Source organism: Belonocnema kinseyi, chromosome 3, assembly GCF_010883055.1.
Source record: "Belonocnema kinseyi isolate 2016_QV_RU_SX_M_011 chromosome 3, B_treatae_v1, whole genome shotgun sequence".
Classification (NCBI taxonomy): Eukaryota; Metazoa; Arthropoda; class Insecta; order Hymenoptera; family Cynipidae; genus Belonocnema; species Belonocnema kinseyi.
This window is the reverse complement of record NC_046659.1, coordinates 154,837,992-154,864,428: the sequence shown is the minus strand read 5'-3', so window position 1 is coordinate 154,864,428 and position 26,437 is coordinate 154,837,992. Positions and strand designations below refer to the sequence as shown.

Below are 26,437 nucleotides of genomic sequence, written 5' to 3'. Positions count from 1 at the left end.
CAGGACCATTTATTTAAAATTACAGTCATTTTGATTATAAGTAAAGAAAAGGAGCACTCAGAGAAAAAGTTTGCCTAAAACAAAGGTATTATCATATAGGCTGTTTTGTTTCAAAAACGTGTGAATATTATTTAAACAAAACAGAATTATTTGGCACAAATGGATAATTTTTGCTGCAAAAAGATTCTATTTCAGAAAAATGAAAGTCCTCTTAACTTTAAATTTAAGTGGAAATTACATGTGTATAAATAAACATCCTTTTGACACGAGAGGATAGTTCTCTTAGCAAAGTTTACCATCTTCTATAGACGTATTTGCTATAACTGTTAGTTGGGTGTGACTATGGTAAATGGTAAAAAGAAAACTTGTTCTGGGGACCTTGAAAGTGCCTAACCGGAACCTGATTCGATGACTCAAAATAATATAGACAGACGAACGTCAGATACCATCAGTTCATTGTGTTCAAAACGACTTCCTGCATCCAAAACAAAATCTAGATATTCTTTTACTGATCAAGAAATATTATTCTCTCCAGTATACAAATTTTTTATAGCCACGATCTATGATCTAAAATCCTAGTCAATCTGATGGTGCCGTTTTTGCTGTAACGGAATTTATTTGATACGAAAATCTGTATCAATATTGGATAAAGATAAAAAAAAGTTGACAATATGATAACCCTGGAATATTCTAGGCTTGGGTTTGGTGGAATACTTTTCTTAACTAAATGGTTTTATTAACCTATTTTCTTCAATAATTCACTATCTGACCATTTTGTTTTACTTTACTCTCTATCAAAATAAACATGATTAAAATATGATCAATGTCATCCGATAACGTGTCCCTGACTACATTTTGATGGCGTGATTTTATTAACAAGAAAGCTTGAGATCTAATTGTTAAGTACACGTATTTTTTTAGAATTAATTGCAGGATTACAAAATAAAGGTTTTTTCTCGTTTTCAATTATGGTTCAAGAGTTATACTCATTTTTAAAATGTCCCCGATTTCTTATATCGTCCGGTAACAAACCAGTTTTTCAATAATTTTATTGCTTACAAGTTTATTTTCTACATTAAAATTGATTCATAATTGAAAATTCTTGAATCAGAGCGTCCAGCGTTTCTTCAAATAAATTCCATGACTTTTCTACGTTTTTCAGGACAAAAAAATTATTTTTTCCAGGTACTTTTATTTACAGTAGAAAAATACATTTCACGAAAGGTAGTAGAAACCGTAGGTTGAGTGGAAAAACAAGCTTTTTTTAAATTAGAATTGATTGAAATTTGACTTAGTTATCGAATTTAAAGCTAATTAAAGTTTAATTTTTAATTAAATAATTAAATTTTCAACAAAACAGTTGAATTTTACGAACGAAAAGTTGGATTTTCAACAAAAAGATGAATTTTCAAAAAGATATTAAGTAGTTGATATTTCAACAGCAACAAAAAAGCAACCATTTTTCAATAAAATAGTACATTTTCAAAGAAAGAGTTGAATTTACAAACAAAATTAATTTTCTATAAAATAGTTAAACTTTTAACTAAATACTTTAATTTTCAACCAAGAAGATTAATTTTTTACTAAACAAAACAAGATTTTCAAGAAAATACATAAATTTCTAAATAAATATTTGGATTTCTAACGAAGAAAATGAATTTTCTTAATTAGGTTAACTTTCAACCCAGCAGTTACATTTTATAATCAAAAATACTGATTAAAAAAAAAATTCAGTCAAAAAAAAGTGTCATCTAAATTGTTAAATATTTCAGTGAATAGACAAATTTTTGTAAAAAAAATTGTAACGTTCCATTTTTAACCCGAAAATATGAATTTTTCAATAAAATGGTTAATTTTCAACTAAATATTTGCAGTTTTAACCAAAAAGAAGAACTTTCAAGCAAGAAGATATATTTTTGTACTAATAAAAACAAATTTTTCACCAAAAAAGTAGTTGATTTTTCAATTTGTGCAAAATCCAATTTTCAGCTAAAACTGGAATAGGTACATTTTCAGTTTAAAAAAATTAATTTTTGAACAAAAAATGAGCTGAAATACTTTGTTAGAAATTCATATTTTTGCTAAAAATTAATCACTTTTGGCTTGAAAATTCAACAATTTGGCGAACATTTTTTTCGGCTAAAAAATAATTTTTTATCTAAAAATCAACTATTTTCTTAAACATTTATTTGTCTTGTATGAACTCGACTGCGCTTTATTTAAAATTTAATTATTTTGATATAAAATCAACAATTTTGTTGAAATTTCATCTATTTTGATTGACATTCAACTTTTTTGTAGAAAATTCTTCTTTTTTTGCTTGAAAATTTTTTATCAGAGAAAGTTAATATCCTTCGTTAAAAACTCATCTTTTTATTGAAGTCGAAAATTTTGTTAAAAATTCAACTAATTTGATGAAAATAATTTTGATCATGAAAATTTACATTTGCAGGGTTGAAAATTCCACTGTTTTGGAGAAAATTCCTCTTTCTAGCTTGAAAATTCAACAATTTGGTTAATTTCTTGCTTTTTGCCTGAAAAACAATTTTTTGGTTTAAAAAATCAGCTATTTTATTACAAATTTGTCAGTTTTGAATGAACTAAACTACTTTTTTTTAAAATAAAAATATTTTGTTGTTGCAATATCATCAATTTTATTTTTTTACAGAAAATGTTTTTTATGGTTGAAAATGTCATTCATTGGTTAATAATTTTAATATATTGTTATAAAAGCAACGATTTTGTTAAAAAACCATCCTTTTTGGTTGAAATTCAATTGTTTTGTAGAAATTTCTTATTTTTTGCTTGAAAATTAACTTTTTTGGTGACAATTTATTTCTTATAGTTAAAATTTCAAATGTTTTTTTTATTTATCACTTTAATTGAAAATTCGTCTTTTTTGGAAGAAAATAAATATTCTTGGCTGAAATTTCACCTTTTTCAGTTGGAAATTCAACTATTTTCTTTAAAAACCCAATTAATTGGATGAAAATTAATTTTGATGTTGGAAATTCAACTATTTTGTAGACGATTCCTTTTTTGGTTTAAAAATTGTACAATTTGGAGCACACTTTTTTCTTCCTCGATTGAAAAATAATTTTTTGTCAAAAAATCAACTATTAACAAAAAATTCATTAGTTTTGGATAAATAAAACTTTCGTTAAAAATGTTATTTATTGAAAATTTTATAATTTCGTTGTGAAATGAACAATGTTGTCAAGAATTCATCCTGTTTGGTTTAAATTTAACTATTTTGTGAATTCTTAATTTAAAAAAAATTGATTTATTATGTTTTTTCACTTTATCCTTATTTAGCATAAGTCGAAAATTTTTTTTTTAAATATACATTTAAGGCCTCGTGGATTAATCGTCTTACAAATAATTTCATCACACGAAATTCAGCAACAAGTCTTCTTTCCTTTTTTATCCTCTTGCTTTCGTCTCTGCGTTTCATTTGAATTTTAAGCAATATATGTGGGAGTAAAGACATATTTTTATTAAAAAAGAAAACACTCGATGACTCAATGTTTAAAGTGTTTACTGTTTAACATATCTTGCAAAGTTATGAATGAAATATAGAGCTTAAGATTTAAAACCTATATATATTTTGTACTTTAAACAAAATAGTTGAATTTTCAATTAAAATTTATACCAAAGGAAACTTAGATAGAATCGATATAGATGGAATTAAATCGGTCGAAATAGAATTAACGCGCATAATAATAAAGTATAATTGACTTTTTTAATATACGATGTAAAATGTATTTCAATAATTTTCTACATTTCTCATCCTGTCACATATGTAACTAAATGAGAAATTTAGAAAATTAAAATGCACTTTTACGTAGTATATCAAGAAAGTCAATCATAATTTACATAAATTAATTAAAAATTATAAAAATTAATAAAGTCCATTTAACATCGTATGTAAGAAAGTCAATCATTATTTACATAAAATAATTAATATTATAAAAACTCATTTTACGTCGCATATTAAGAAAGTCAATCATTATTTACCTCAAATAATTATTATTGTTAAAATTAATTTTACGTTACATGTTAAGAAAGTCAATCATCATTTACCTAAATTAATTAAATGTATAAAAAATAATAAAATACATTTTACGTAACGTGATCTAAAGGCCCCAACAAATCTATCAGCATTTAACTAGTGAAAATGAAACATAATTTAAAATTAATAAACTGACCTTAAAATAGAAACATTTAATAAACAAATATATGTATTCACAAGAATAATAAACAAATTAATTTCAGATAAAAAGTGGCATTTAGAAAAAAATAGTTAAAATTTAAGCAATAGAGGTGAATTTTGAACCAACTATAGTTGCATTTTTAACCAAATGGTTTTATCTTAAAGTAGTTTTTGGAAAGTAGTTGAAATTTGAACCATAAAATATTAATTTTCAAGTAAGAACTTTTCTGGCAAGAAAAATTAATTTTAAAAAATTCATTAAATCTTTAAAAAAATACTTGAATTTTTTACGAAGTAGTTGAATTTTCAAAGAAAATATTTTTTTAGAATACAGTGGAATCTTTAATGCTAAATAACGAATATTCAACATAATTATTGAATTTTGAAACAAACATAACTTCTTGTCATTTGATATTTTAACCAAAAAATATTTTTATTTTAGGCTAAAACAGTTGAATTTAGCCAAAAAAATACGCATTTCCAATAAAATAGGTAAATCCTCAACCAAAACAAATTCTTTTTAATCAAACAGTTTTGTTTTAAAATGAAAAAACCAATTTCTAGCAAAAGAATTAAAGTTTTATTAAATAAAATATTTTTTTGCCATAAAAGAAGAAAAGTGACAACCGAATAATTGAAATTTGAAGTAAACAAATATAATTATCTACAAAGCAGTTTAATTTTTTACCAAAAAATACGAATTTTTAACCAAATTTATGAATGATCAACTAAATAATTGATTTTCTTGACTAAAATCGATCAATTGTGAATCAAAAATGGAATAGTTCAATTTTCAGCTAAAAAAATGACAAAAAAAAGAACTTTCAATAAAATAGTTTAGCTTTCAACTACATGAATTCCTAACAAAATTATTTAATTTAAAAAAAAAAAAAAGAATTAAATTTTTAACCAAAGTAAAGAATTAATTTACTGCATTTTTTTGCAAAAATACGAATTTTAAATCAAATTAATAAATAATTAACCAAATACTTGATTTGTCGACTTAATACAATAAACTTTTAACCAAAAATTAAATAGTTAAATTTCCAGCTGTAAAACTATTTTTTTTTTAAATTTCAACAAAATACTTTAACTTTCAACTAAATAGTCGAATTTTGAATAAAAAGATAAGAGTTCTCAATAAAAAACATAGTAGACTTTTCAACTAAAAACAATTAATTTCTATTCGAAAATGGATTAGTGAATTTTTCAGGTTGAAAAACTAATTTTCAACCAATCATTTGAAACCGTTTGAAATCTTTGAAACCTGATGTAAACATCTTTTTGAAATAATTTATGTCCTTGTCAAATATTTAAAATTCTTAATATCTTTGAAACCTTTTTGAAATTTTTTTAAATCTTTGAATTATTTGTAAAATGGTGGCAATTTTTGTAAAATCTTGTGAAACTTTCCAAAATGTTTTGAAATATTTTAAAATATATTAAATCTTTGTGAAGTCTTTTAAAAACCATTTCAAATCTTTTAAAATATTTGGAATCATTGTCAAATTATATTGGGAAATCTTTTGAAATCTGATGTACACACCTTTGTAAAAACTTTGAAATCTATCTGAAAGGTTTGTGAAATATTTTGAAATCTATGTGAAATTTTCCTAAATATTTGAATATTTAGAAAGCTTTTAAAAACTTTGGAAATATTTAAAATCTGATGTACATGCCTTTGTGGAATCTTTGAAATTCTTCAAATCTTCAGAACCATTGTTAAACCGTTTGAAATCTTTAAAATATTTTTAAAAAATTTAATCTTTTGAATTCGTTTGATATAAATAAAATACTTTCAAATCTAGAAATCTGGTGCACACTCAGAATAAATATACTTCATTATTCCCTACCAGATTTTAAATACGAAAATACTAAAAGATTATAAGAAATACTAAAAGATTAAAAGATTTAAATTACTCTTCGGATTTTAATAAAAAATTTAAGGTTTCCAGTTTTTTAAAAGAAAAACTGTTTTTTTTTTAAATAGGGAAAATAGGAAAATAAAGGAAGAGAAAAAAGAGTGTGAAAAAATGCATCAATAATTTAAAAATCATCTGAATATAGTATAAATTCTTCGCTCAGAATAATCATCTTAAAAAGCCCATCAGAATGGTGTAAAGCCTTTTTCTCGTAAATACGCGATAAACAGAAATTATAGTTTCGTCACGTGTCTGAGAAAATTATAATTACATTATTAGGCGTTGTACTTATGCAAATAGTCTTTACGCAAAATCATTCTCACGCCATTGCAGGATTCCAGGTCTAATTGCCCAGTTATCTCATCAGCCATAGATAAAAGTAGTAATATGACACCAACACAGAAGTAGTAGTATGATACCAACACAGACACAATGCAGTGGTTGTACAGAAACCATAAACTGGAATATGTGTGATAAAGCAAATGTTATTGTTGGAGGATTCTAACTGTACCTTGACATTATTATTCCCGGGTGACAACCTCCTCTTAATCGACCATACAAGATAAAAGGATATGTAAGTGACTTTGCGGTTTCGGCTCATAATCTTACGAGAATCGAAAAGTCGACTTAAACGACAATGTCATGTATCCTTTTACTTTGGATGGCAGTATCGACGATCAAAAATTATTGAATGACCTCGATAAAATAAAAAATATATTATTAAATAAAAAAAAGATTCATGAGATCACAAAAAATAAGTATAGATGTTTAAAGAAGAACATTTGAGCAAACATGATTTTAATTCATTAAGTCTATTCAGCCTTAGCGGTCCTCCATAAACTACATTACCAATTTGAGGATATTTTGTAAACCCCTCCCCTAACCCACCCTCAGAAAAGTAATTTAACCCAAAATACTATCAAAAACTAGGGAAGAGTGCAATTTTTCAGTAAAATAGGGTAATAAAGAGGAATAAGTTTTTCCAACTAAAACTAAAGTAAATACCATATTGAATGAAATATGACACATTTTAAATTCCTCAGATTTTAAATTCAAATTTTTTTTTCCTTGAAAATTTCAAAATTCTATAAAAACATAAGAAATAATGTGATTTTTCACGAAAATATGGTAATAATGGAGGAATACATTTTTTCAAATCAAATTAATGCAATACTATATTGAATGTAATATGACACACCGTAAGTTCCTAAGATTTTAAATCGAAATATATTTTAAATTTTGAATGAACAAGATTGCTTTTCTAATCAAAAGCCGAATTTTCAACAAAATACATCAATTTTCTACTAAATAGTTAAATTTTAAACTTATAAAGGAAAAATTTCGAACAATAAATTGAAAATTGTAATTTTCAGATAAAAGATATCAATTTAAACGACAAAACTGAATTTTCAATAAAAAATTTCAAGTTTAAAGCAAAGAGGTGAATCGTAAAGAAAGATAGATTTTTAACAAACTAGTTCAACTTTCAACCAAGTAGTTCAATTTTTAATTCAAATAAGATACATCAATTTTCAACAAGATTGTTGCATTTTAAAACCAAGAGACGATTTATCTACAAAACGGTTAAATTTTCCACCCGAAAATATGATTTTATAGCAAAAATGTTCATTCTTTAGGAAAGGATTAAATTTCCATAAAAATAGTTTAATTTTTCACAAAATAGTTCAATTTTAAACAAAGAGGATGACTTTTCAAACATGATAATTAAGTTTCGACCGAAAAGACGAATTCTCGAATAGAAAAGACCAATTTTTGATTGAAAAATATCAATTTTTAATCAAAGATGAAAAAGTTACATTTTTAGTTAAAAAATTAATTCACGATGAAAAGAAAAAAAAATTTGGACAAAATAGTTAGATTTTCAACCGAAGAGAAAAATTTTAACTACAAAAATTATGAATCTCAAAAAAATTATTTTTCAACAAAAGAATTCAACCCACAAGATGTTTTTTCTTTAACAGAAGATTTAATTTGTAAAAATCAATTAGTTACATTTTCAACTAAGTAGATAGATCATCAACCTAAAAAAATTTATGTGCAACAAAATATTTCAATTCAAAAGATCATTTTTAGATGCAGAAGACTACTTTTCAAAAAATGTAACAGTTAAATTTTAATCAAGGATATGAATCTTTAAAAAAATTAATTTTCAGCAAAATAGTTCAATTTCTAACCAAAAAGATGATATTTCAAAGAAATACTTAAACTCAAAAGATGATTTTTTAATCCAGAAGATTAATTTTTTTTAAATGTAATAGTTAAATTTTCAACCAAGGAGAGGAATCTTCAACCAAAAAAATTATTTTCCAACAAAATAGTTAAATTTCTAACTGAACAGATTCATTTTCAACAAAAATTATGAATCTGAAAAAAATGAATTTTCAACAAAAGAGTTCAGCTCAACAGATCATTTTTAAAACCAGAAGATTAATTTGATAAAAATGTATTATTTTATGATTTTTAAATTTTTTTATTTTATGTTAAAGATTTTTTTGATTAGTTTGACGACTTTTTGCTTGTCTTATATAATATAGATAAGAACATTTTTATTTAATTTTACTATTTATTTTATACTATCATAAATAGAGCGCTTATATTACGCGTTTCTTGTTTTGACTGCATCATTATCCAAATAACATATACACTCAAGAAGTACTATAAAATATAATTATCATAAATTAAAATTAATATTAAAATAGCTACCTCGGCTTTCATAGCATTTAAGCTTTAATTTTAATTTTCACTAGCTCACTGATGTATTGTATTTTCAACTTTGATCTATTTTAAAGACATTTACAATTCAAAGTTGACCAACTTCTTTAGCTTTCAAAAATTGAACTTGTTGAAAATCCTTTTCTTTATGATAATTTTTTAACTGAAAATTTAATAATTCTATTCTTCGTACAAAATAGTTGAATTCTCATATAAAAAATACAAAAATTTCAAAGAAAATGCAATAGTTGTTGTTTCAACCAAAGATTATTTTTATTTTACATAAAAAACAGTTGAATTGAATCAAAAAATATGAGTTTTTAGCAAAAAAAATGTGAATCCTCAACCAAAATAAATGTATCTTTAATCGAACAGTTGCATTTTTAACCTGAATATGCAATTTCTACAAAAAGAGACGAGTTCAAAAGAAAATAGACAAATTTAAAATAAAAGAGTATAATTTTTATCCAAGACAGATTTTTTGGTCAAGACATAAAAAGAGGAAAACCAAATTGTTGAAATTTTAAGCCAAAAAAACCGAGATCTCTACAAAAAAATGGAATATTTATATTATTAGTTCAAATTAATAATTTTCATTAAAATAAAAGTTCAACAAAATAGTATCCAATAAAGGTTCAAAATTGCATACTTTAAAATAAAAATCCTTAAAATTATTGGATATTTTGTAATTGGATATTTTCAAGATTCAAGAATTTTCATTTTGAAAGATTTGTAAAATTGTACAGTTTCACTGTTTATTCTGCACTGTCAAAAATAGAGCGCTTATAATACGCGTTTCTTACTTTGCTCCATTATCAAATTAACATATATGCTCAAGAAGTACAATAAAATATAATTATCATAAATTAAAGTAAATATTAAAATAACTACCTCGGTTTGTATCCAACTTTAATTTTAATTGGATTTCAGTAGTTGGATTTCTAAATCTTCGAAACTGAAGAAATTTTGAATGTTCGTCATCAAGAATACAGTTTAAAAAATTTTTAAAACCTAAAATTGACACTATTTTTTATTTAAATTATCAAACTTGAGAACTCTTTAATTTTAAAGATTTAAAGTTTAAATTTGTACAATTTTAAAAATTAAAGAATTTTGGAATGTAAGTCATTAAAATTAGCGAAATTTTTAGTTGTACATTGTTAAAATTAGAAACTTCCTAATTTTAAAGATTCACACCTTGAAGTTTTGCAATTTTGAAAATTCTTGAATCTTGAAAAAATCCAATTACCAATTACCAATTTTCATGATTTTTATTTTAAAGGTATGCAATTTGGAACATTTAATTTTAAATAGTTATAATTGAAAACTCTTGAGTTTCAAACATGTATACAATTATAACATTTTTTTAATTATTGGTGATTTTCATAATTGTGGAAATCAAAAGTCAAGTTTTAAATTTTACATCTTCCCAATTGAAGAAATTTCGAAGCTACAGCATCAAAATGACAGGATTTTTAATTTTTAAACAAAAAAAATGCACACTTTTTAATTGTAAATTGCGTCCACATGTTGAACTTTTAAATCAAAAGAAAAAGTTTCTGTAAAACAGTTGCATTTTAAATAAAAAATTTCATTATTTTTCTACCAATAAAGATGAATTTCTAACTGAAAAAGAAAATTTTGTAACAAAAAATCTAAAATCACTTTTTCAGGCAAGGAATTAATTTTTTTTAATTTTTACAACAAAATAGTTGAATTTTAAAGCGAAGAGACAAACCTTTAAAAAAAAACATTTTTTTCAACTTCGAAACAAGTAGTTGAATTTTGAATTTATAAAAAAATGAATTTTCAGTTCAAAAAGTTTATTTAAAGAAAAATATAAGTTTTTAAAAAAGTAGTTCAACTTTGAACCAAGGTAATGAATTTTCAACGACAGTTATGAACCTGCAACCTAAATATTAAAAATTTCTACTAAAAGGATACATTTTTATTAAAAAAAAAATAATAATTTTCTACAAAAAAGTTAGATTTTTAGTGACGGAAATGATCCTCAACCAAAACATTGATTTTCAACCAAATATTTTAACTTTTACAGAAGTAGTTGAGTTTTTAATTTAAAAAATCTATTTCTAACCAAAAATAGAATAGTTACGTTTTTACTTAAAAAAGATCAAATTTGTATTTAAAAAAAAAAGTTTTTAACAAAGTATTTCAACTTTCAACCAGCGAGATGAATTTTCAACAAAAATTGTGTATTTTTTTCATTTTTCTTGACCATTAAAACTTATTTTAAATATACCAACAATAACAACAAACCATTCGATTTTGTAAAATCTTATTCAATTGTTGTTAAAGTGGAATAAAATCTGGAATAAATGAGAAACTTTCAAATATTTTTCATTGTAGCTACGTGATTTTCACCGCGGCAAAAAGAACAATCTTTTCTTAAAATGGTGTGTTTTTCTACTTTCTTAACAAACAAAAAATTATAAATAAAATAAAAATGGCTGAGTAATGAATTATTATTATAAAAGTTTAAAAACGGACCATGAAGAAACATTTTAGGACGCTAGACACCCTAAAGCATAAAAAAAGCTTAAATGTTTAATAAATTTTATAATACTAAAATTTGTTCAAATTAAGGCCTTGGAGTCATATTCAAAACAAAGAATTTTAGTTCGTATTTTCTTGGTCACGTAAGTCGATGTTTTTAGCTCAACGATCTTTATAGAAAGTTACAAGCGTGGGTTACCATGATAATACAAAAAATGTAAAAGACGTCACCGACATACATATTTAAACAAAGAACATGGATAAAAGCAATTATATCCACATGGTACAAAAGAAATTATAATAAATGTTCTTTATTTATGAAAAACCATATGTTTCACACAAATGGAATTATAAATGTCGAATTCATATTTGTTTCTTTTTCTGAATTGCATTAAATCTAAATCAATTAAAAAAAAGTATTATATTAAATGAATCGGATAATAATTATTATAATTATAATTCTGGGTCGTAATTATTAACTGAATTAACGCCAACAATGGTAATTAATTAGATCACAATGTAAATTGAAGTCTAATTTCTGGAAACTAATTACAAGGTAGTTATAGAGTAATTACAAGATGTACTTTTACCTAGAATTTAATCCTCAATAATAATAATTATGATCATTATTAATTTCTAATTCAAAAATCGTCATTTATGCATTTTTTTATAACTTTATTTCTTACGAACGAAATTTCTTTAATTCAAAAAATATGAATAGAGCGATTAATTTTTTTAATCAAATGAATTTTGATACCATATTTAATTCGAAATGCATCGCTTTAATTTCGCAAGATTTCAAGTCACAATATGTTGCATTATCAACATAATATATAAATTTTCAATAAAAAAAAGCTAACATTTTAACTAAAAATTGAATTTTTAACTAAATTATTTAAATTTTTAACTGATAGATATCAATTTTCAACAAAAAATGAAATGGTTAAAATTTCAGTTTGAAATAATCATTTTTAACCATCCAAACTTCAATTTTCAAAAAATTAGCAAAAAATTAATTTTCTTGTTTAAAATTTCATCTTTTTTGGTAAAAAATGCAATTGTTTTCTAGAAAATTCTTTTTTTTGTGTTGATTAAAACTTAATTTTTTTTTCAAAAATTAAACTGGTCTGTTGGAAATTCGTGTATTAGTTAAGGATTAAAATATTTTACAAAAAATTGTCATTTCTGGTTAAATTCAAATGTTTATGATTTAAAAATTAAAAGATTTTTTGGTGTACTTATTTGAAAATTCATGTATGTTGTTTAAAAATTTACGTATTTTGTTAAAATCGTGCCTTTTGGTAACAATAATAATGTTTTTGTAACAATTTAAGTTAAGAACATTAATTTTTAACCATCATAAAACGACTTTTGAAGAAAATAGTACAAAATTAATATTCTTGGTTGAAATTTCATCTTTTTTGTCGTAAAAAGATGCAACTCTTTTGTTGAAAATTAGTTTTTTTTATTGATTAAGAATTTATTATTTTAACTAACTATAGAATATTAAACTAATAAGTCAACGTTTTTAGTTGAACATTCAGCTGTCTCTAAAGAATTCTTATTTTTGGCTGAAAAAAATTTGGAAGTAGATGAACTTTTAACAAACAAAGAAAGGAATTTTTGAAAATTAATTAAACTTGTATCACCATTGTCAAATTTTCAAACAATAAATATTATATATTAACTAAAAAAAAAAATATTTTCAACCAAGAAGATTAATTTTCTACCAGGAAAGATGAATTTTCAAAAAAAAATTTTACCTTAAGATAGGAGTTTTCAGCTAAAACTTTGAATTTTTAACCAAAACATGAATTTCTAACAAAATAGTTTAAGTTTCAACAAATTAGTTTAATTTTTGACTAATCTTTCTCCTAATTTATTTTCTCTTTTTTCATCTCCTTTTCCTCATCTATCTTCTTTTCTACAATCTTTGTCTCAAGCATCTACTCATCCTCCTCCTCCTCCCCATCCTCCTCCTCATCTATTTTCTCTTCTTGCATCTCCACCTCCTCATCTATCTTCTCTTCTATCTCCTCTTCATCTTTCTGTTCATCCATCTTTTCCTTAAGCATCTCCTCCTCCTCCCCATCCACCTCCTTCTCATCTTCCTCCTCCTCTTGTATCTCCACATCTGTTTTCTTTTCTTTCATCTCCCCCTCCTTTTCTACTATTTTATCTTCTATTTACTCTCCATCCATCACATCCTGATCCTCCAGCTCTACCTTCTCCTCTTCTATCAAACTCTTCTCAAGCAAAAAATTTATTTACTACCAAACAGCTGCATTTTTAACCAAAAAGATGAACTTTGAATACAGGGGAAACACCAAAAATTGTTTAAAAATCAGGAAAGAGGGAAATAGGAGGGAAGTGTGAAGTCTGATATTATTTTATAATACTTGTATATATTCGTTAAATCGTGATATTTTGAACTGATAAAATGAAAAAAGTTTCACTACAATGCGTAGTTTCAATGAGTGAGCCTTAAATACGTGGCCATACCAAATTGCAAGGCCAACAATAGTCACTGTCAATTTCACATGTTTAACAAAACATTATCCTTGTATTCCCTGATGACCCTGTGTTCTTTTTAAAACCTCTTTTGAGGACATATAGCATAATATTATACAAAAGGAAAATTATTTAATCCAAAAAAAAAAAAAAAAACAGGAAAAACACGTTTACTTTCGCTTTTCAACTTTAGCCTCAGGTTCAAGTTCAAACCCAATTAAGAAACATATGAAGTACTCATTAATTTTAATTTGAAAACATAATTTATTCTAAAACACTGAATGTCTGCTCACACCCAATTTTACAATTTTTTATAATACTTGTATTTTTTAAAGCATAAATTCACTCGAAATATGTATAAGAGCGTATCGGGAGTTTATTATAAATTGTAAATAATAAATAATATTATAATAAATGCATAAATAATACTTTTAATTTAGAAAACATTGGAAAATTATTCCGGAATATTTTTACATATATATTATCACCAGAAAAAACAACTAAATAAATAATGCCAAAATCATGATTAATCAGTTCTGGAATTCATTTTCAAAAGAGTGAAATCTTCAATAAAGAAGGATGACTTTTTAACCAAATTGATGACTAAAAACCAAAAATAGCAACAATGCATAACATCATTATTTATAAAAAATTATCCGCTCTGAATTGCTTATCAAGTTTATTTAATATAATTGTAAAATTGCATGTCTAATTAATAGATTTTATAAATTGAATTTTCAATTCCATAATCCATATTCACTGTCAAAATTTTAATTGTTCGCGAAAATAAATTCCAGGTTTAAGACAGAATTTGCTAAAATTGGAAAATTCTTTGTTCTAAGTCAGATTTTCTTTTAATTGTCCGTTTCAATTCAAAATTAAATTTTTTTAAAGAAAATTCAACGTCTCAGTATTGGAATTATTATTTAAAAATTCCCGTTACCAACTCAGAATTCATTTAAATTTGAAAATCCCCTTTCCTGAGTAAAAATGTTAATTATTCTGAATAATTACCCGGTCAAATTCAAAATTGTATCTTTTTTTCGAAAATTGAGCGTTTTAAATCAGTATTGGAATTACTTTGAAAAATTCCCTGTTCCAACTTATAATTAAAAAATAAAAAAAAGATTCATCTTTAACCAAAAACAATTGCATTTTCAATCAAAGAGTTGCATTTTTGAGTCAAATAAAGAATAACTGTTCGATCCAAAAGGACGAATTTTTTATCCAAAAAGGGGAACATAAAACAACACAGTTAACTTTTCGACTAAATAATTAGATTTTCATTTCCAACAAAACAGTTAAATTATTAACCTAATAGCAGTATTTTCAAATACATACTATTGTACCGCTATGAATTTGCCATGAAGTAGCTTTATCGAGGTAAATTATAATTTACGTCGGCAAGAGGAAGGCATAAACTAGACTATAAATTTCAAGGAAGCTCCATTTTGAAGATTTCTAATTACGATGCACCTACATGAGTTCTTGCATCAAAGAAACGAAACGAATGAATAATAGTTGGCGATTTTAGCTCGCGATAAATGTAGTAAATGCCATTTTTTTTTCGTTTCTTGATCGATACTTTCCTGGCAATATAAAACTTGCATGAGATGCTGCACAATGATTCTTAATGACCTCGATGTGGATGAACAACTCCGAGGTGAGAGGCCTCTAGGGATAGTAGGTCATCCGAGGCTCACTTTGCTCACTAGCTGACAAAAGTTTACATTTTACACTACACTTGCCACTTGGCTGCTTTGTCAGATGTCGCTTCGAAAAAAGACCATATATTAGGTCCAGGAATACTTCAGTTTGTGGTTCGAGAATTGTAGTTTCTCCTTATACTACCATTGTCTAGACAATATTTATCATCTTCGGCAGACTCGACTCGGGAAACTATTTAGATATTACTTACAAACCTTATTTTTAATACGTTCTAAATTTTAAATGTACCGCTCAAAGTAAATGGCGACTCTCGTATAGCGCAGTATGCACGCTGCTGCTGATTTTTTTTTTTTAATTTCAAATCAATAATTTATTTCTAAAGAGTAAAATTAAATAATTAATTTACCTTTCACTCTAAAAGACTATTTGGAGACCTGACTAATAATTCAATTAATTCTACAGTGATGATTTATTATAGGAAATTGATTCATACATTAATTAATTTTCAAAAAGCGCGCCATATACGGTAAAATGTGACTGCCGATGCAACGCATGCGCAGTATACTTGAGCAGCCAAATTGGGAGTACTGACCTCGACTCGTGATTTTACACTTGTGAGAAAGAGGGATTCTGACTTCAATTTATTGCGGGTTAAATGATTTGGTAACTGATAATATTATTTTTGGTTTATGTTTAGTTTCTTTAAAATGGGTAAATTTTAGTTTAATTTAGTTAAATTTTAGTATAATAGTGACATTTTTTACTAAAAAAAAGTTTTTAAACATTAAGATTAATTTTCTACCGAAAAAGACCACGACAAAACAGAAAAATTTACAATTTCAATAAAAATTAAAAATAATTTTCTACCTACAAAACGAGACGAATATTCAACAAAATATTAAACTTTTGAACCAAAAAGGATACTTTTTAACATAATTGTTTAATCTTCAACAAAGATGAATAATTTTCAACCAAATAGTCAAATTTTCAAATGAAAAAGATAAGTTTAGAATAAAAAATAAGAAAGTTAAGGTTGCAATAAAAAGAAAGAAATTTTCAACAACAAAAAATTAACAAATTAGTTCAATTTTTTTGCAAGAAGAGTTCACTTTCAATCAAACAACATAAATTTACAAACAAAAATAAAAAAGTTAAGATTTAGCAAAAAATAATTATTCTTCACCAACAAAATACGTGAATTTTCAACCAAACAGATTAATTTTCAACAAAATATTTAAGTTTTTAACCAAAAAAATGTACAGTCCAAAAATTATTTTCATCCAAATTCTCAAACAAAAATGAAATGGTACAATTATCAGCAAAAAATCTTGTAACTAAAAAGAATAAACGAATTTTCAACAATTTATTTAAATTTTCAATGAAAGGAATAAATTTTTTTACCAAAATAGTTGAATTCGTGATCCAAAAAGAAGAATTTTTAACAAGATGTTTGAACTTGCAAACAAAAAATGGCTTTTTAAACCAATTGTTTCTACAAAGTAGATTAATTTTGCTCTAAATAGTTGAATTTTGAACAAAATATATGAATTTTCAAGTTTAAAAAAATTTAACTAATAATTGTATAGTTAGATTTTTGGAGAAAAAAATAATTTACAAGAATAAAAACATCAAATACGGAACAAAATAGTTGGTTGGAGAATTAATTAATTTTCGGTCAGTTTTATGAAAGAAAAATTATTTTTGTTGCCACAAGAATCAAGTCTTTTCTCAAATCTGCGTCGTTTGTGAAAAATGCGAAAGTTTAATTTAAAAAAACTCTTGTACCCCTAAAAATGGTTTGGTCCACATGGAACTTACAATCTTCCTTATAGAAGAAAGATCAAAAACAAAATTGACAAAAAATACGAAGGTGTATTTTTTTTAAATTGACTTTTAATACTTTCAGAAAAACTGATGCCATTTTGTTAATTTTCAACATTTTGTAAATCTTCTGATGAATTTCAGAAGAGATCAATTAACCTCACTAAATTCCAGATATTTCAATTAGGCAAAAATTTAAAAAGGCTTGTTTAAAAAATTGGTAATTAAACAAAAACGTAAAATTTAGAATACTCAAAAATTCGTTCTGCATCCGAATAACAAAATTCTATTACTAATTTTTAGAAAGAAAAAATTGATGTATGTTTCCTTGAGATGTACAGAGTTTTATTCAGAATTAAAACTTGTATTAAAAAGTTGTCTTTAAGGTAAAGTACATTTTGTAAACTAAAAAAAAAATAAAGTCCACTAAGGTTATAATAAATATTCAAACTATTGTTTCACTCAAAGGTATGCAATAAATATTCTACGCCTACAAAAAAAATAAAAAGGTAATTTTTCCTATAAAAATAGAACGTGTAAATCCAGTCAAGGCTTCTTTACTCTGATAATTATTGTATTTTGTGTTCAAAACATGTGACGACTTAACATTTTTTAGTATAAAAAATATATTACTCTTATCATAATCACGCATTTAAAAAATTAAACCTTGCTAATTCTGGTAATTTAAAATTCACACCATATTGACACAATAGAATGTGCGGCATTGAAGTCTCTCGAGATTTTGACGCTTTGCTTGAAACTTTTGTTCAATATTGACGAGAATATGTAAACAGTTGAGGAATAATGCGCGTTAAAAATACTAGTATTAGCGTGAGCATAAAAAAAATAATAAAATTTTTTAATTAATTCATCTATTTTTGTATTAGTGACATCTCTCGGATATTCTTGAATACAAATGTATCCACGTTCCTTCACAAAAGAAAGGGTTTATTTAGACCATTTGCACCCTTTTAATCTTTATCTTTTGTTGTCAAAAACAAATATGTTATTTTCTCTTAAAGACAATTCACGTCCTTCTATAAATTTTCCATCTGACCTTTCGTCAATATTTTCAAGGATTTGTAACTTATTTCAAACAAATTAACTATCGAAAAAATATTAAAACTCATATAATATTTAAGGTGACTGTGTCAGATGAAAAAAAATTTTGGCGATTTTCCGGAACTATCGCAGAGTATTTCTCCTTTTCCCCGTTTTTATAGAATTTAAAATTCAAATTGAAACTTCATTTTTTTCAATTGAGAAGTCTACTTTTAAATTTCAGATTAGGAATTCACCATTTTTTGTTAAAAATAGTATTGCTTGGTTCAAAATTTAATTAAATTGTTGAAAATTCAATTATTTTATTGAAAATTCGTTCATTCTGTTTGGAAATTGATATCTTCTTGTAGAAATTCCATCTTTTTCACATAATAATTTAACTATTTCATTCACAATGTTATTAATTGATTCCAAATTTAAGTATTTTCTTGAAAATTCAACAACTTGTTAAAAAATCATCCTTTTAGTTAGAATTTTGTCTTGACCATAATATTTTTTTTTCAAATTAAACTATATTGCTGAAAATTCACCTTTTCGGTTGAAAATTTAATTTTTTGTTTGAAAATTTAACGGTTTTTTAGAAATATCGTCTTTTTGGCTTTAAAATTATATATTTTGGATTAATATGTTCTTTCTTAAATAAAACATCTTTCTTGGTTGAATATGCAACTCTTGTTGAAAAGTCGCATTTTTTTACTTCAAAATTCCTCTTTTTTAGTAGTACTTTTAACTTTTTTATTGGATTAATTAAACTTTTCTTCTTGGAAATAAAAATATTTCTTTAGTTGAAATATAAACTTTACTTTTTTTGTTGATAATTCACCTTTTAGTTTGAAAATTCAACTCTTTAATCGAATAATTAATTTTGATGTTAAATTTTGCTGATTACCGGTTAAAATTAGAAATCAGAATTAATTAATTAATTAAACTGGTCGAAAAAATAACATAATTTCTTTAATCGAATTTTGAAATGCTTTCTTAAAAAATCATTTTTTTGTTAATATTTTTTTTTAGAAGTGAACATTAAATTACTTTGTTTAAAATTCAACCGTTTGCTTGGAAATATAAAGATTTGGTTGAAAAATCAACCGTTTTCTAGAAAATTAATTTTTGTATTGACACCTGTTTGTTTAAATAAAAAAATTCTACTTTAGCTTAATAATTGATCTTTTTACAAAAAATCAACTGTTTAGTTCAAAATGGATTTGTGTATTTGTTGAAAATGAAACTTTTACAATCGGAATTTGAAAAAAATTTAATTCATAAATGTTTAATTCGAACGATCACTAAAAATATTATTCGAAAAAATTAGTCTTTTATAATAAAAATTATTAAAATAACCAAAGTTTTCTTACTTCCAAATCGCTAAAAATTTATAAAATTGTAAAAAATGTCTCTCTTGGAATTAAGAAAAAATTGAAAATCGAAATTTCCCCCTTTCAACTCAATGAAAATGTTAAAAATAAACAATCACCCAGCTTCTGATTAAAAAAAATATTCAAAACACGAAAAAAGTTTTAAAAGTAATCCCTCTACAAATTCAACAAAAATTCGTTTCGAACTCAATAAAAATATTAAAAGCATACAGTTTTTGCTGCCTTCAACTCAATAAGAATTTAAAAAATAAAAAAGTTCCTCTTTCAATTATTCAGTTCAACTCAATTGTTATGTATACATAAAAATTCAACATTTTCACAAACAATTAAACCAAATTTTAATAGAAAATTAAAATTGTAACGTTTTAAATTTAAATCTAGCACTATAAACTTTTAACAATTCATGGATTTCTATTTTTTAAAAATCATATTCAAATTATTTAGTTTTGAATATTTGATTTATCTTCCCTAATTTTGATCTTACAGTCAAATATTTTTAATTAGAAAATTGTTCTGTTTCAAATTAAATAATTAAATTTGATTAAAAATAATTTAAGAAGTTAAATTTCGAACCTCAAAATCAGTGAATTGTTTAATTTTGAACAGATTCATAATCGCTTTCTCGAATTATGTATTGTTCAGAATTTAACATTAGAGCTATAGTCCATTCTTAAAAATCATTATTAATTAATTTATATTTACAAATGATCAACTTAAAAAAATTTGTATGCACAATTTTCAAATTCAAAACTTTTAATTTTTAATTATCCAGGTAAAAAAAATATAATAATTGCATTTTTAAATTATTTAAGGTAGTTGTTTAAGGAACTAAATTTATATTATCAGTCATAACTTATGAAAGAAAAAACATTTTCTATGAAACAATATTAAAACTCACCAATAATAACTATTTTAACAATATTTTTTGAATTTGAATTTTTTGTGGCTAAAGCTTCTTGGCAATAAAAAAAATGGTTAGGCTTTAATCAATCATTAAAGATTAATACTGACATTAATATCAATTAATATTCAAGGAAAACGTCTAAAACTCTACTGTAACTAATTTTGAAAATAAGTAAAAGCGATAAAAAAAATCAAATTCAAAAACAGTAATATCTATTATTTTTTATTCTTAAAATCATAGAACCATTATTTTAGATAAATGATTTTTGTCACAATTACCTCAAATTGAAAATTTTTAAAGTAGAAGATTTTAGAATTACGCCCTGTAAAGTGAATAATATAATAATTGAAAAAGTTAGGAATTGAATTTAACGTTTAAACAAGTTGAAATCAAATTTATTATAAAATTAATTTTTTATTTTTACTTTATTTAATTCTTAAAATTTGCTATAAGATTTTTAACTATGTTTCATTTCCTCTATTGAAACAAGGATCGTAAACATTTAAAGCAATATATCTTTTTGGGTCAACAAACATATTTCTGAGTAACACTGCGCATTATCTAATTTTTACTTCGGAAACGATTTCTTGTCCAATAGACGGTTGTTATTATGGCTTCATGAGTAAATCGTATGTGTTTTTTCCTTAAACATTAAAAATCTGAAAAGAATGTATTTCCTTCTTTTCACGACTCAGGAAAGTTTAGTGCTTTTAAATAATATAGGTGGAAATTTCTAGCGCGAATAAATACACAAGTGGTAGTAGTAAGGCGCAACTCGTAGGTGCACCATGCTACTAGGGGTCGTCTATTCGATATCGCAAAAGATGATAGAAAGTTTTTGATTGTAGAAGAATAAAGCAATTACAAAAATTGATCACATCTGCTGTGGAAAAAATGCTTTACCTCGGGCATTTTTCAAAATTCCCTTATTTTCCCTTACCTTAAATATTCAAAGAATTTTTAACATTCTCAACGTAGAACATTTTTTTATAACCTGCATAAAAAAATATTGAAGTTTAAAATTTATATATTTCAACAAAAAATATGACCTTTTTAACCAAGATATTTGAATTTTCGAACAAATACGAGTAGATCAATTTTCAACCAAAAAGGTTCGTTTTCAACAAGATAGTTGAATTTTTAATAAAATTGTTGAACTTTTAATCTACAAAGATGAAATTTCAATTTAACAGCCGAAAAAAAAAATTCAACTAAAAACAGTTGCATTTTCAACCAAACAATTGAAGTTTTTAGAAAACAATGGAATTTTCAACAAAGAAAAAAAGTTTTATTTCGGTCCCAAAAGGTCGAATTTTCCAGAAAATATTTGAGTTTTCGAAAAAAAAAGATAAAATTTGTAACGAAATACTTCAATTTTTTACATAATAATGAAATTTTCAATAAAAAATGACAAATTTTGTAGAAGACATTTGAATTCTCAATCCAAAATGTTGAATTTTCAACAAAACGAAAGCAAATAGTTTAATTTTGAAAAGTCATTAAATTAATAACAAAATAGTTGAATTTGTAACCAACAAAGATAATTTTTTCAACAAAAAATGTAATATTTGATATCTCAACCGAAAAGAACAAAATTTTTACCAAAACAGATGAATTTTAAAACCAAGAAGATTAATTTCTTACGAAAAAATACGAATTTTTAAGTAAAAAAAGTGCAATGTTCTACCGAAAATGGAAAAGTGCAATTGTCAGTAACAAAATTAATTTTTTAAGTAAAAAAGCGAATTTTCAATCAAATAGAATAATTTTCGATTAAAATGATAAATTTCCCAAACAAAAAGACGAATTTTAAAGAAATAACAATTTTTCAGTCAAGAGAAAAAAAATTTCATCCAGATTGTTGAACTTTCAAGCCAAAACGAATCTTCTGTAAAATATTTTTAAAAAAAAGAAATTTCGAACCAAGAAGATTAGTTTTCTATCAAAAAGGCAAAATTTCAACTAAAAAAGATCAATTTTTCATTTAAAAAATGGAAAAATTACTAAGGTTACTTAAAAATTAATTTGAAATAGAAAAAACTAATTTTTAACTAAAGATAGAAACATTCCGCCAAAAAAATAATTTTTTAAAGCTGAAGATTTAAAAAATCATTTTAAACAAAGAAATGAATCTTTAATCGAAGAGATAATTTTTCAACTGGAATAGTTATTTTCAGCTATAGATTTTATATGAATATTTTTAAAATATTGATTTATTCATAGTGTGATAGAAGTCCATTAAAATTATGAATCTTCAATAAAAGAATGATTTTTAATCAAGTAATTCCATTTTCAATCAAAATGGTCCATTTTTAACGAATAATATGATAGCAGATATTTAAAAAATAATAATTTTAATATTAAATCAAAATCAGAGACATTTTTAAACAAAAAAGAACACTTTTCCAAAAAACATTTTTCAATTTTTAACCTCGACAGATTTAAGTTGAATTTTCAACATCAAAATGTGAATTTTCAAAACACAAAGTTAATGGTCTACACAAATAAGAAAACAATTTAAATTTTAAATAAAATTTTTTTTAATTACTATCTTTGAGAGTTATTTAACGTGCCTTTTATAGAAATTTTTTGATTTTTGAGAAAATTTTGTTTCGTATGCAAATTTCCAATGTTATTCTCTCGGTCAACCACCTCGCAATTTACAAATACCCGATCTCTCTAAACACTTTCTATTATGACACGCAAATTTTTCTCCTTGTTTTACAATATTTTTTAACAATTTAATGTTGAGTAAATAGTGATTAAAAATTTCTAGCAGAATTCGAAATATTTTTTTATTGAGGACAGTAAAAAGGGCATCGGAAATAACTTGACACAGAAACCCATGACATCCTTTTAAACAAATAAAAAAATACCAATGAAAAAAAACAAGTAAAAAGAAAATTATTGACTTTACTCCCCGAGGTATTATTTATCTGAAGTTTGATAAAAAAAACTGCAAACAATTGAAAACCACAGTTATCCGACTGATAATTTTTATCCGCCTCATGATAAAAATTATCTGCCGTCGGATAATTTTAGTTATCAATTTTTTGCAGTGTTTTTATCCAACTTTAAATAAAGAAGATATCAGAGATTGACTGTGCTGATGACGTCTTGTTATAAAAAAGAAGAGAGTGAATGTACCTATATTTTTTTATTATAGCTGAAAAATAATGAGAGTTAATTGCTGCCGGTAATTCTAGTTCAATTGAGAAAGTTACTGATAATAATAATTTTGCCGCCGAACAAATCTCTCATTAAATTTTAAACGTGTAGCATTAAATCTTGCGATTAAACCGGTTCCTCTTTCAGCAATCGCGATGTGAAATTTCAAACATAATAAGAATCAAAAACACGTTCCAATTTTTAAAATTCATTTTAGAAAATATTTGCAATAAAAACCCGAGATAATATTTATCTGAAGTTGGATAAACAGGCTGCAAACAATTGAAAACTACAATTATCCGACGGCAGATAATTTTTATCACGAGGTGGATAAAAATTATCCGTCGCCGGATAATTGTAGTTTTCAATTTTTTGCAGCCTTTTTCCATTTTTAGATAAATAAATAATATCTCCGGGATTTACTGTGAAGTGAAATTTTAGGAGAGAAGTACGCAGTAAATCTCCGAAATTTTATTTATCTAAAGTTGGTGAAAACGCTGCAAAAAATTGAAAACTACAATTATCCGACGACGGATAATTTATATCCAAATCGTGGTAAAAATTATCTGTCGTCGGATAATTGTAGATTTTAATTATTCGCAGCGTTTTTATCGAATTTCAGATAAATAATATCTCGGGAATTTACTATTTTCTGGTCTTTTCCTTCATCTAAAATAATTATTTTCTTCTGGGACAAACATTTTACGTAAATCGTAAAAATGACTTCCTTTATGGTCTTAACTACTAAATCTGATGGCTTTTTTGGCCTAATCTGCATTTTAAGGTTTCTTAATCTACAATTCGCTCATGTAAATTACCCAGATTAAAAATTTCCGTCGATTAATCACTTTAAGTAGCTAATAAGCTCTTATCGATCTAAAAATGTTTTGTTTCTGTTCGCCCAGGTTTTTTTTCTTTCTTTATAAATGACGATTTAAAAAAAACCATGAGATTATGGAAATCAGAGTCATAAGAGAAGGGCACCTGTTGCTTCAAAGCACTTCAAAGTTAGCTAATTCAGGTCACTAAACCTAGAATTTTTTACAAAAGAACAATTTCCCCAAATTATTATACAAAAGATAAAATTAATTATTTAAATTTAGCAACAATTCAATAAATCTTACCGGAGGTGGTTCAGTGGTGGAATAAACTTCACTCGGCGCATAATGGCTTGTAGGTGAAATTTTTTCGGATCCCACCGCGACAGTCGCCAGAGAATCCGGTTGGTCCTTCTCCATCCTGAAGGAAGAGATTCACCGAAAAAAAGCCCCGGCGTAAACTTTTAATGAGCGCTGGTTAGTTATTTGTATATTAGTGGAGAAAAAAAATTGTTTTGATTTTGCTTAGGCCCAAATTGGAACGATTTTTTATGATTAATTAAAAGAGGAGAAGTTGATGGCTCGACGATTGCGCGAGCAGTGAGTGGAAATTCAGAAACCGCTAGCTTAGAGACCTCCCCACCTGGTACCGCACCTGAACAACACCGATACACCTTTTGCAGCTCTGAACTTTCTAAACAGCGCCATCGCTTCTCAACTTGGTTCTTTCTGTTATAATCCAGACTCCAACTATTTGTAAAATTCATAATAGAGTTTCAAGAATCGATAAAAAAAGTTTAAACAATTAATTTTCAACAATAAAACGAATATTTAACAAATTAGTTACATTTTTTAACCTAGAGTATAAATAAATGACTCTTCACCTAAAAAATACAGATTTTTAACAATTTAATATAATATATTAAATAAAAAACAGTTTCAACCAGAAAATATACATTTTTAACAACAACAAATAATTTACATCCAAATAATTGTATTTTTGATATATAATATCAACTTTATTTATAAAAAGAATAAATTGAACTAAATTGATACATCGTCAACCAAAAAATAATAATTTTCAACAAAATCGTTTATTTTTAAGGCAAAAAAAATTCAAGAAAAAAAACAGTTGAATTTTCAAGCCTAAAAAATTTAATTTCACTAAAAATGATTCAAAAAAATTAATTTCCATTTAAAACTGACTTTCGACGAAAATAATTTATTTTTCTAGACAAAAAAAAAAGAATGTTCTAAAACACAGTTACATTTTCAGCCCGAAAATATACATTATTAACAGAAACAAAAATAATTTTCATCCAAATATATTAACGTTTTTAATAACAAAAACACATAATTTTACATCCAAATAACTATATTTTCGATTAAGAATATTAATTTAATTTAAAAAAGAGCAATCTTCAAAACTAAAATGCTAAATCGTAAAAGAAAAATAATTTTCAACAAGCAGTTTATTTTTCAAGCCAAAAAAGAAAGTTTTCAAAAACAAAAAAATTTTGAATATTCAAACCTAAAAAATTAAATGTCACAAAAAATGATAAAAAAATTAATTTACATTAAAAACGACAAATTTTCAACAAAATAATTTATTTTCCAAGTAAAAAAAAAAAGAATTTTCTAAAAATAAACGGTTTAATTTTCAATTCTAAAAGATGAATTAAAACCAAAAACTTCATATTTAAACGAAAAAGAAGATTTTTCTAAAA

At 24.8% G+C, this 26,437-nt stretch overlaps 1 protein-coding gene across 1 annotated transcript in view; it reads right to left on the bottom strand.

Annotated features, from left to right (window-relative positions):
• The window catches only part of LOC117168831 (bromodomain-containing protein 4), a 60,401-nt gene extending 35,074 nt beyond the window's left edge, over positions 1-25,327 (bottom strand). The window contains exon 1 of the mRNA XM_033354679.1: positions 25,017-25,327. Within this exon, the coding sequence (XP_033210570.1) occupies positions 25,017-25,130 (114 nt within the window). The 5' untranslated portion in view covers positions 25,131-25,327. The remainder of the gene's footprint in view (positions 1-25,016) is intronic.
• Between the last annotated feature and the right edge of the window lie 1,110 nt (positions 25,328-26,437).